At 44.4% G+C, this 12,613-nt stretch overlaps 1 protein-coding gene across 3 annotated transcripts in view; it reads right to left on the bottom strand.

Annotated features, from left to right (window-relative positions):
• Nucleotides 1–12,613, bottom strand: part of BTBD9 (BTB domain containing 9) — a 308,471-nt gene that overhangs the window by 129,824 nt on the left and 166,034 nt on the right. For all 3 annotated transcript variants that reach the window (XM_077813611.1, XM_077813610.1, XM_077813612.1), the window contains one exon: nt 5,006–5,115. In XM_077813611.1, coding sequence (XP_077669737.1) covers nt 5,006–5,115 — 110 coding nt within the window. The remainder of the gene's footprint in view (nt 1–5,005; nt 5,116–12,613) is intronic.

Raw genomic sequence — 12,613 nt, forward strand, 5'->3', positions numbered from 1 at the left:
AAAGCCTGAGTCAGATGCCCAGGCTTTTATACAATGAACAGGGAGAGATGAGTGCCGAAGAATGTAATGCACGTAAGCCAGCACGCTAGGTGGAGAGATGCCTAAAATAGCCAATGGGAGATGCTGACAAGAGAGATGTGTCCTCAGCCCCTCCCCCTCTCACAGAGTTAGGCACCTAGCTCCAGGATGATGCCTATCTCGCTAGTGATCCACAACTAGGAACCCCTCCTCTGAAGTCTGGCAGCTTAGGCGCCTAAGCTGTTTCTTGTGAGAATGAGTTAGGCACATGCCTAACTTCACACAAAACACTGGAGGCAGCAGCAGCGACCTCCTTGTAACTTCTAGGCCAGTGGTTAGAGCACTCCGCTGAAAAGTGGGAGAATCAGATTGAATTTCCACCCCTTCGGCTTGATAGGATGAGAGGAGGCCAAAGGATTTGAACAGGCATCTCGTATCTCTCAAGAGAGTGCTCTAACTAGAGCCCTGCAAATCCGCGGATATCTGCAGACCATTTTTGCAGATAGTGGATCGGATACAGATAAAACCATGCAAGGCTCTACTCACCAATGGCACCTGGCCCGCGGCATCCGGCTTGGGCAGCCTGGGGAGCAGTTGGGGCCAGTGGCCGGGAGGCAGGTTGGAGTCGGGGCTGCCCAACATCCACTCACCATGCCACTTCCTGGCCAGCAGTTCGGGCCCCTCAGGCAACACCAGTGTCCCCACCCTGGCCGTGCTCCCAGTCCTGGGCCCAGTCTTCCAGCTCCTGGGCAACAAGGCCCACACCCGGCCATGGGGATTGGAACACTTGGGGCCCCAGCGCCCTACCCCTCCGCTCCACTGTGATGCAACACGTACTGCTGCTGCCGTGTGCTGTTGCTCGCAAGCCCCTGGGAGCAGCACAGGATGAGACGCCCCTTCCCCCCAGTTGCCTCCCCCCATGCTGCCCCTTCCCCTCGAGACCCTGCCCCCGCGCTTCCCCTTACCTCCAGTCCTCACCCTCGTGCTGCCTCTTCCTGCAAGACCCTACCCCCACACTCGCTCCCCTCTCCCCCCGCGGTCGCTAGCCCTTGTGAGATGGCTTGCTTCTGCAGGTGCGGCTACAGGTAAAAGACAGCTAGCGGATCGCAGGTTGGATCACGAGTTGCTACTGGCGGATGTGGATCCACATTTTTGTATCCGTGCAGGGCTCTAGCTCTAACCACTGACCTATGGGATAATTTGATCAGGGTGTTTCTCAGTCTGTGAAAGCTGTTGCACTGTGGATAAATGCCTAAACAGTTATTGGGTCAGAGAGAGAGAGAAAGAGACTGGCTCTCTAGCCTTGTGATTAGAACAGCTACCTGCAAGGTGCAAGACCCAAAGTCCAGTCCCTCTGCTCCAATCATTCTTTATTTATCAAAAGTGGAACAGCTTCAACAGGAAAGACTGAGAAAGACCCATATCAGAATATTTCATAGCTCAATGTTCAGAGCATTCTCCTGAGCCATGTGGGAGACCCTGTTCAAAAACTGTTTCCCCTTACCTCAAGCAGAGGGGGAACTGAATCTGGGTTTCCCACATCCCAGGTGAGTGCTCTGACCACTGGGCTAACAGTTATACAGTGGGAAACACCACTTCCTCCTCTGGCCAGATATTGAATGGGGCCTGATCCAGTAGGCAATCTCTGAGCCTGGGGCCCCAGACCCTTCTGAGCCTGGGAGATCATAGACAGGACCAGAGGTGGGCTTTTAAATCTGCGATGACATAATCCATGGGCTGTTACCCAGACAGAGGGGGAGTGGGGCAGCTGCAGGGGCAAAGGAAACGGTGTAGTTTCCTCTTCCTCTGCTTCATTTCAAATGACTGGAAAGCACAATCCAAAAACTTCATAAAATCTGGCCTGTGATTTCTGTAATGAGAAGCAGAGGACACATGATTGGGAAAGCATAAAGGAGCAGGAGTCTAAGCCTGTCCCAATGGATGCAGGAGAGATGTATCATCTGCAGAGCCTTCTGACTGAGATCTTACTGAAAAACTAGCCATCTTGAGCTCTGTGTTAAACTTAATTATTAATAAGATGCACAAATAAAAACCATCAAATTGCATTAAGTCACCCAGCTCTACCAAAACACACAACTGAAGTTAGACAGTGAGAGCATGTCCCCACTGTTCCAATAAAGCTTAGAAGAAAGAGTATGCAAATATGATTTAAATATTTCTGATTGAAACTTTAACATTTTTCAATTTTTTGTAATATAATGCATTTCAACAACCCTAAGAGATTCCATGGAAATTTGCAAAACATTAGAACAAATCTCAGGCTTCCTATGGTAAATATAAACATTTACACTTCAATTTATTGCACTTTCAGTTTTGTCTTATAACAGTAACATGGAAAACAAAGTCAATAAAGATCAGGCTAGTTATTCCTGTTATCATCAGGCTAGAATTCAAATAATTTCCTGGCAGAATTCTGTCATTTATATGCTAATTGTATCACAGATAACGGCATGCTTTCGATATACTGTTATTCTTTGCTAAAATCTAACTGTAACGTTAACAGGGTAACTTACCATTTAATGTTGCTATAAAAAAGATATTTAAGTCTTTACAACCTTTAGCAATGGAGATTGAGCAAAACCAAGAGTCTCCATCACTATATTTAAACTGAAATGCAACTGCTTTTATCAGGCATCCATTGACATGCAACTGCTAAAACAGACAAAGAAAGCAGCAACATGTCACACCAGAACTCTGCTAAAACCAAACCAAGTGTCAGAGAGATATTATCTGAAAGACAAGTGAATTAGGATCTAAGCTCAGACGTATACCCACACACCTTGACCCCCTTATTTGTTGGTCTGACAAAGTAGCCTTTAAATATTACAGCTCTCACCTCACAAGTTGAAAACAGTGTTACATGTGCCCTAAACTGTAGATTAAAAAACCCAAAACAGCACCCTAAATAATTCTTAAAATCCCAGCTCTACTAATACTATAATACACATGTATCTATTACTGATTTGCACACAGTAATAATATGGCTTTATATGAGTGAGCACAAGATTTCTGCACCTTAAATTAGCTAAGACCGTATTTATTTTAAAAGTATTTACTCCAACATGCTGGGTACTATTCTCTGTTGAGTAACTGCATACTCTTTTTGATATTGCACTTTTTCTTTAAATGCAATTCCTTCCTACACTGCCTGGATACAGTACCTTGCTGACATCAGATATGAGATTATTTTGTGAACTCCTCAGGGCACAGATAAGGTCTTTTTATCTGTATTATGAGGAGCCTTGCACACTCTTGAACCATGCCAAATAAAATTTAGAAAGACTTAACCTGACCTTTCATATATTTTTGTGACTGGCCCCTTTAAGAAAGAGTGGGTGTCCAGTGCACCTGCGACTGATTAGCTGTTACTCAATTGGGTTTAATTAAGTCAAGGCACATGGGCCTGAGGAGACGGAAGACAGGAAGAGGAAGGGGAGAACTGCCTGGCAGAAGCAAGGAAAGGTGAGGAAAGAACTGCCTGAGAAATACATAGAGAACAGCAGGTAAGAGCTACCTGGGAGGAGCAAGGGATAGCTGCCTGGGAGAGACAGGAAATTTCTGCAGGTATTACTTGGAAATAGGGAGGAACTGGCGAGGAGGCAAGTGGAAAGGTTAGCCTGCTGACTTAATATTTGAATATTTGAAGACAAAATATTCCCCCCCCGTATTAATACGTACTCTGGGTTAAATATTGGGATGGACACTGCAGAGAGACATCTCTGATGAACTCAGAATTTGGGGCTCACTGTTTACCACCTGCAAGATACGGTTTCAACTGGCAGAGTCCTGAAGAATTTGCTGACAAGACAGACAAGCTGGTGTGTCAAGGAGTTGTCACACAGCTTAGCTGTAGCACAACTCTCATTTTCTGAGGCTTGAGAGGGATAACATATGAGATGTTGAACCCCATAATGCTTTATGGGAATATGCTTATGAATGTATATATGACATAACTGGAATATGTTTTATGCTACATATGCCATGTAACATATCTCTATAAAGGTTATGATCTACTGAATATATTCATTCTATTTGTATGCATGTATCATTTTTGTATTCAAAGTTATCAATATTGGCTATGTACTTGTTTAATTTTGAATATTTGAATATTTGAGACTCAGTGTTTTTAACAATTTATGAGTTTATCCTGTATAAGCTTTATTCAGGGTAAAACGGATTTATTTGGGGTTTGGACCCCATTGGGAGCTGGGCATCTGAGTGTTGGAGACAGGAACACTTCTTAAGCTGTTTTCAGTTAAGCCTGCAGCTTTTAGGTAATGTGGCTCAGACCTGGGGTTGTGTTTGTAGCAAGCTAATGTGCCTGGCTCAAACAAGGCAAGGTTCTGAAGCCCCAAGCTGCCAGAGAAAACGGGCTCAGAGGTAGTCTCGGCACATCATTTAGAGGGTTTCTGTGATCCAACCCATCACAACACAGTAACTCACAATGCTGAGAATCCCAGCAGACAGTCACAGTAAGTCTTTTAGACTTGGCCTCTACTCAAAGCTTGAGTGAGCATAGCTATTCTGGGCAGAGATATGAAAAAAACACACCCCTGGCTGACAATTATGGCAACAAAAAGCCCCAGTGTAGACGCAGCCAGAAAAGTGCTTCTGTAAGCACAATGTTCTTTACGGAGGTCATATTCCTACATTCGCAGAAAAATTCCTTCTGTCAATGTATGCTGTGCCTACACAAGGTGGCTATGCAGGCATTGCTATGACACCATAGGCTCTGTAGTGCAGATACATCTTTAAAGTCATGTAGCCAACCTACAATGGAAGCAGACACAGGAATGTTCTTACAAACAAATGGGCTTTGCTTCTACTGGTATGAGTGGAACCCTAGGGTTGCAAAGACAAGATGAGTTCAGGCAATGAACCTGAAATGACTGAGAACAAAAGTGTCTTTAGTAATTTACATATAGTAGAGATAACTATAGAATTAAAAAACAGTTGTATTTCTTACCTATAAGACCTTTCTCAAGAGTGAAGGTTTTGTTCGTAAACATGCATTCAAATGCCACAATATGGAAAACTTTGTTCACTGTGTTGTGGGTGCCAACTATTCGGATGTACCTAAGAGAAGAGAGAAAAAACAAGTTAAAGACAATGAAGACCCACTTCCCAAGTTACCAATGATTCATTAGGATGCTGTCAGTGCTCTTGCCCTATCAAAGTATTTTGCCCAGCCACAAGAACCGGAGAATTGTTAAGAAGATTATGGATTTGACTACAGATATTGCACCTACTCAGAAATTCTGGCTCCAACAGAGCTTAGAAGAGTTACAGCAAATTTAAGAGCTGTGAAATGTATCAGAATTTTACAGGATTTGGATTAGATTTATCAAGAAAATCAAAACAAGACATCATCCAGCTCAAACATCAACTGTTTGTCCACAATACAACAACATTTGAGAACTAAAAATAGCTGCCTGATTCTACTAATGGCTACAGAGGCTAATTGACAACTTTCCACCACAATGAAAGATTTCATACACTAAAAATAAACTCAATAAATCAATGTAGCTTCCCTACAGAAGCCATAAATTCTCTTTTATTATAATGCTGCTTCTAATTCCAAATTGCTAAATTAACTCTTGACACATCAGACACCAACTTCTTTCGTGCAATACCTTTTATTAATTTCAGAGAAGTTATTTGAACAGTCAGGCTTCTGGGTTTCACTCTTGGTTATATAGCTTGCACTTCTGAACGCTAACGCAAAGTCACAGGCAGTGGCTGTTGAACAAAGTGGCCTATTCACCCTCTGCATTACCTTGGAGGCTTCACCTTCTACAAACAAGTATTAACCTTGAATCAATCTGCTCCCCTCATTTTCCAAAGGGATCTGACAGTTCAGAGGTTAATGAACAGTTGAAGTCATTATTATGAGTTCTGGAAAATCCCAAATGGGATACTATACGCTGTCTTGATGGATCTTAAAAAACAACCAGGAAAATGACTTGAATAGATAGCATTTCTCCAATTATGAATTATCCACACTGAAGGAAGGTGCATATTAAATGAACAGATTTCAATTAAGAGAAAGTAGAAGCTGTAAGACGTTAGCAATATCTTTCCCTCTGCTGTGTAAAATAACCTTTCATTTATCTAATGTAATTTTAGTTCTAACCTAATGGCTGTTCGCTAATACAGTAAGCTTGTCTCACGTTCATCATCACTGCAAGCTAACTAGGTAAAGTAAATGATGATTTTTTTTTTATCCCTTAACTAAGAAAGCTTTTTGTACTTAGGGCTATTTTCCCTTTTAGTTTTATTTAGGTCCCATCTACATACCAAAATGATTGTGTTAAAGGCACAATTCTTAAAAACTGCTGTTGATAAATGTTTCAACTAATACGTATTTTTCATTAGTGTAGGCAGAGCGGAATTCTTTAAAATGCTTTTAAATAAGTGGTTTACGAAATTTTTACTACATCCACAAAGGTGGCTAAACTATGTAAGCTGAAAACATTTGAAAGATCAACTTTTAAAATAAATCTCCTAATGTGATTTTATGTTGCAGACAGAATTTTAGTCTATCTTTAGGCAGTCAGCAAATACATTTATTTATTTTATCTGCTGACTGTTTCAAAGTGTTGACTTACTTAAAATTTATTACTAAATACACTTTTTGGCCAACTTATGTGACATGCTAAATCATACTGAATTTATGAACTTTCTCCAACAGGGAGCTGTAAGCCTCTACCTGCGCTACACTTGATGCAAAACATGTAATGTTAACTCTTGTGAGTACCACAACTTTGGTTCTTGCTGCTGGCAGTCCTGTAATGACAAAAAATTCAGTCATGTGATTTTTGAGGGAAAGAAACTCCTTCATACAGGGAAGGTGTACTATACTGCATGCCTAGAGACCAAAGTTCTAGTCCAAGTTCTTTCACTGACTGCTGTTAATATTTCTGAACCCTTCACAATCCTTATAATGAATCAAGGCTTCATGCCACTATGTTGGGGGGAACTATCACTCACCCATTTCACAGATAGATACCTGAGAGTACACACACAGCTGGGAATAGAATATAACAGAGCCAAATATTATACACTTTGCCTCACAGCATTTCAAAAGATCTTCTAGTTCTTTAGCTTAAGCGATAGAAGTTCATGCTTTTACATCTAGCAGTCCCAGGTCTGGTCCTTTCAGATTACCCAGAGGTATTGTTACATTTGACTTTGCTGACGACAACTCTCATATCACACTGCTCCCAGAGCCAGAGCCAGAAACCAAAATACTGTTGCACAGAATTTTACTGTAGTCTCAAAAATACTTGCAAAGTGTATGTTGTCTCCCTGTATAGGCTGATCCCCATAGAGAACAACAGAATGCTCTTTTCCTCCACCAGTTACTCCTAAAGTATAGTAGGAGAGGTCAGTGCTGTGAATCTGAAGGTTGTCAAACCCTGCTTATGACCCATGTGGAGGTGAAAAAAACATATACATTGTCATAAATATAAGGGGAAGGGTAAACCCCTTTGAAATTCCTCCTGGCCAGGGGAAAGCTCCTCTCACCTGTAAAGGGTTAAGAAGCTAAAGGTAACCTCGCTGGCACCTGACCAAAATGACCAATGAGGAGACAAGATACTTTCAAAAGCTGGGAGGAGGGAGAGAAACAAAGGGTCTGTGTCTGTCTGTGTGCTGCTTTTGCCAGGGACAGAACAGGAATGGAGTCTTAGAACTTTTAGTAAGTAATCTAGCTAGGTATGTGTTAGATTATGATTTCTTTAAATGGCTGAGAAAAGAATTGTGCTGAATAGAATAACTATTTCTGTCTGTGTATCTTTTTTGTAACTTAAGGTTTTGCCTAGAGGGGTTCTCTATGTTTTCTAATCTAATTACCCTGTAAGATATCTACCATCCTGATTTTACAGGGGGGATTTCTTCATTTCTATTTACTTCTATTTTCTATTAAAAGTCTTCTTGTAAAAGACTGAATGCTTTTTCATTGTTCTCAGATCCAAGGGTTTGGGTCTGTGGTCACCTATGCAAATTGGTGAGGCTTTTTATCCCACATTTCCCAGGAAAGGGGGGGTGCAAGTGTTGGGAGGATTGTTCATTGTTCTTAAGATCCAAGGGTCTGGGTCTGTAGTCACCTAGGCAAATTGGTGAGGCTTTTTACCAAACCTTGTCCAGGAAGTGGGGTGCAGGGTTTTGGGAAGTATTTTGGGGGGAAAGACGCGTCCAAACAGCTCTTCCCCAGTAACCAGTATTAGTTTGGTGGTGGTAGCGGCCATTCCAAGGACCACGGGTGGAATACTTTGTACCTTGGGGAAGTTTTGACTTAAGCTGGTAAAGATAAGCTTAGGAGGTTTTTCATGCAGGTCCCCACATCTGTACCCTAGAGTTCAGAGTGGGGGAGGAACCTTGACATGGTGGCATAGTGGTGGGATTAACCTGAAATCATTTTGAGATCCAGTTGAGATTTTTTGAACTAGAAATACAGATTTTAAAAAGGAATTTTTTTTTCCTGTGGCTTTGAAGCAGCTTTGAAACTGAAAGCATCTTGGGTTTTCCCTGCTTTGTGGCCAAGCAGAGACAAAAGGGGATTATCTTGTGAATTGCAGGTTTTCTTTGCCTGGAGGCAGGGTACTTAACTCCTGCAGGGAAATTCACAGTCTTCCAACCCAGAGGTTTTTTTTTTTCTTTTCTTCCTAAAAGTAAATAGGGGGTGTGTGTTCTACCCATTTGCTTTTTCTTTGGGCTGGGTAAGCAGGTTTCCAAGTAGTTTGGAGGTTTTTTGCTTTAAGTTGGGCCCAGAACAGAGACAAGGGAATTGTCTTTTTCTGTAGGCTGACAATCACTATCAGAGAATAGGTATTCTATTCCAGCACAGCAAAATTTTACAGCCAAGTTTTGTTTGTTTATTTCTAAACCTCGGGTGTAAAGTTAGTTAAAAACAGAGAGGTTAGAATGACCAAATCCTCAGCTCGACTACAGCTGGAATTAGCCAAATTTCAGGCTGAGGAAAGACAAAGGGAACATGAAAGACAGATAGAACTCATGCGGCTGAAGAAGGAACAAGAAAGGGAGGCAGAACAACACCAAGCGGCTGCTCACAGGAGAGCTATGGAAGCGAGGGACAAAGAACTGGAGGAGAAGGAAAAAGAGAGGAAGTATGTGGAGGAGATGGAGAAGATAAAGGCTCAGCAGAATATCCCAACAAACCCTAGTAATCCTTCTCCAAGTACCACTTCCCATCCCAGAAAGTTCCCCACCTACAAGGCAGGCGATGATACTGAGGCCTTCCTAGAAAACTTCGAAAGGGCCTGCCTTGGATACAACCTCTCTACTGACCAGTACATGGTAGAGCTGAGGCCGCAGCTCAGTGGACCCTTAGCTGAGGTGGCAGCTGAAATGCCTAAAGAACACATGAACAAGTATGAACTGTTTAAATCCAAGGCGAGAGTCAGAATGGGGATAACACCCGAGCAGTCTCGTCGGAGGTTCAGAGCCCTAAGGTGGAAACCAGACATGTCATTTACCCGACATGCCTACCACATTGTGAAACATTGGGATGCCTGGATATCAGGAGCAAGTGTTGAATCTCCAGTAAATTTGCCCTTCCTAATGCAAATGGAACAGTTCTTAGAGGGTGTTCCTGAGGAAATAGAAAGATACATCCTAGATGGGAAACCCAAAACTGTAATCGAGGCAGGAGAGATTGGAGCCAGATGGGTGGAGGTGGCAGAGAAGAAGAAAACTGGTCGCAGTTGGAGCGGAGACCAGAAGGGACCACCCCAGACCACACCCTATTACCGGGGGCCGCCCAAGGCCCCACCTACCTCCCAAAGAACCCTCCAGACCCCTTATCGTCCTGCCACCCCGTTCTCCAGCAACCCTCCTCGCCCCAGTGACCCGTCAGCTGGACGATGTTTTAAATGTAACGAGCTGGGGCATGTAAAGGCCAACTGCCCCAAGAACCCCAACAGATTACAGTTCATTGCACCGGAATCACACCAGAGGTCCACAGGCCCAGATACTTCCCAGATACCCTTAGAGCGGAGGGAAACTGTGAGTGTGGGCGGGAAGAAGGTCACCGCGTGGAGGGACACCGGAGCACAAGTGTCAGCTATCCATGCTTCCTTAGTGGACCCCAATTTAATCAACCCAGAGATCCAAGTGACGATTCAACCCTTCAAGTCCAACTCTTTCAATTTGCCTACAGCCAAGTTGCCTGTCCAGTACAAGGGCTGGTCAGGAATGTGGACTTTTGCAGTCTATGATGATTATCCCATCCCCATGCTGTTGGGGGAAGACTTGGCCAATCATGTGAAGCAGGCCAAGAGGGTGGGAACGGTCACCCGCAGCCAGGCTAAACAAGCCGTGAGGCCTAGCTCTGTTCCGGAAACTGCTATCAGGACCCAGTCAGAGGTGATGGACCTGGACCTTAGGCCAATGTCTGCAACAGCAGTAGTGGATCCAGTCCCAGAGACCCAGACGGAACCAGTCCCAGAACCGGAACCAGCCGAACAACCAACACCAGACCCTGTGTCAGCACTGAATCCAGTACTTGCAACCTCAACACCAGAGGGCCCCACTGAACCTGAACTGGCAGCAGCCGATAACCCTACACAAGAGGCTCAGCCGGAGCCTGAATCCCAACATAGTGCACCAGCGGAGAGCGGTTCACAGTCAACAGAAACAGCTCCATCCCCTATATTGCTTCCAGAGGGACCATGCCTAGGTCCACAATCCAATGAGGGACTGATGTCTCCAGCATCAAGGGAACAGTTCCAGACCGAACAGGAAGCAGATGAAAGCCTCCAGAGAGCTTGGACGGCGGCACGGAGCAACCCACCGCCTCTCAGCTCTTCTAATCGATCCAGGGTTGTTGTAGAAAGAGGACTTTTATACAAGGAAACTCTTTCTGGTGGATACCAGGAAGACTGGCATCCTCAGAGACAGTTGGTAGTTCCAACTAAATACCGGGCCAAGCTCTTGAGCTTAGCCCATGATCACCCTAGTGGCCATGCTGGGGTGAACAGGACCAAAGACCGTTTGGGGGGGTCATTCCACTGGGAGGGAATGGGCAAGGATGTTTCTACCTATGTCCAGTCTTGTGAGGTGTGCCAAAGAGTGGGAAAACCCCAAGACCAGGTCAAAGCCCCTCTACAACCACTCCCCATCATTGAAGTTCCATTTCAGCGAGTAGCTGTGGATATTCTGGGTCCTTTTCCGAAAAAGACAGCCAGAGGAAAGCAGTACATACTGACTTTCATGGATTTTGCCACCCGATGGCCGGAAGCAGTAGCTCTAAGCAACACCAGGGCTAAAAGTGTATGCCAGGCACTAGCAGACATTTTTGCCAGGGTAGGTTGGCCCTCCGACATCCTCACAGATGCAGGGACTAATTTCCTGGCAGGAACTATGAAAAACCTTTGGGAAGCTCATGGGGTAAATCACTTGGTTGCCACTCCTTACCACCATCAAACAAATGGCATGGTGGAGAAGTTTAATGGAACTTTGGGGGCCATGATACGTAAATTCGTAAATGAGCACTCCAATGATTGGGACCTAGTGTTGCAGCAGTTGCTCTTTGCCTACAGAGCTGTACCACATCCCAGTTTAGGGTTTTCCCCATTTGAACTTGTATATGGCCGTGAGGTTAAGGGGCCATTGCAGTTGGTGAAGCAGCAATGGGAGGGATTTACACCTTCTCCAGGAACTAACATTCTGGACTTTGTAACCAACCTACAAAACACCCTCCGAACCTCTTTAGCCCTTGCTAAAGAAAACTTACAGGATGCTCAAAAAGAGCAAAAAGCCTGGTATGATAAACATGCCAGAGAGCGTTCCTTCAAAGTAGGAGACCAGGTCATGGTCTTAAGGGCGCTCCAGGCCCATAAAATGGAAGCATCGTGGGAAGGGCCATTCACGGTCCAGGAGCGCCTGGGAGCTGTTAATTATCTCATAGCATTCCCCACCTCCAACCGAAAGCCTAAGGTGTACCATATTAATTCTCTAAAGCCCTTTTATTCCAGAGAATTAAAGGTTTGTCAGTTTACAGCCCAGGGAGAAGATGATGCTGAGTGGCCTGAAGGTGTCTACTACGAAGGGAAATGTGCTGGTGGTGTGGAAGAGGTGAACCTCTCCATGACCCTTGGGCGTATGCAGCGACAGCAGATCCAGGAGCTGTGCACTAGCTACGCGCCAACGTTCTCAGCCACCCCAGGACTGACTGAACGGGCATACCACTCCATTGACACAGGTAATGCTCACCCAATTAGGGTCCAACCTTACCGGGTGTCTCCTCAAGCTAAAACTGCTATAGAACGGGAGATCCAGGATATGTTACAGATGGGTGTAATCCGCCCCTCTGAAAGTGCATGGGCATCTCCAGTGGTTCTAGTTCCCAAACCAGATGGGGAAATACGTTTTTGCGTGGACTACCGTAAGCTAAATGCTGTAACTCGCCCAGACAACTATCCAATGCCACGCACAGATGAACTGTTAGAGAAACTGGGACGGGCCCAGTTCATCTCTACCTTGGACTTAACAAAGGGGTACTGGCAGGTACCGCTAGATGAATCTGCCAAGGAAAGGTCAGCCTTCATCACAC

The sequence above is a fragment of the Eretmochelys imbricata genome, chromosome 3 (assembly GCF_965152235.1).
Source record: "Eretmochelys imbricata isolate rEreImb1 chromosome 3, rEreImb1.hap1, whole genome shotgun sequence".
Classification (NCBI taxonomy): domain Eukaryota; kingdom Metazoa; phylum Chordata; order Testudines; family Cheloniidae; genus Eretmochelys; species Eretmochelys imbricata.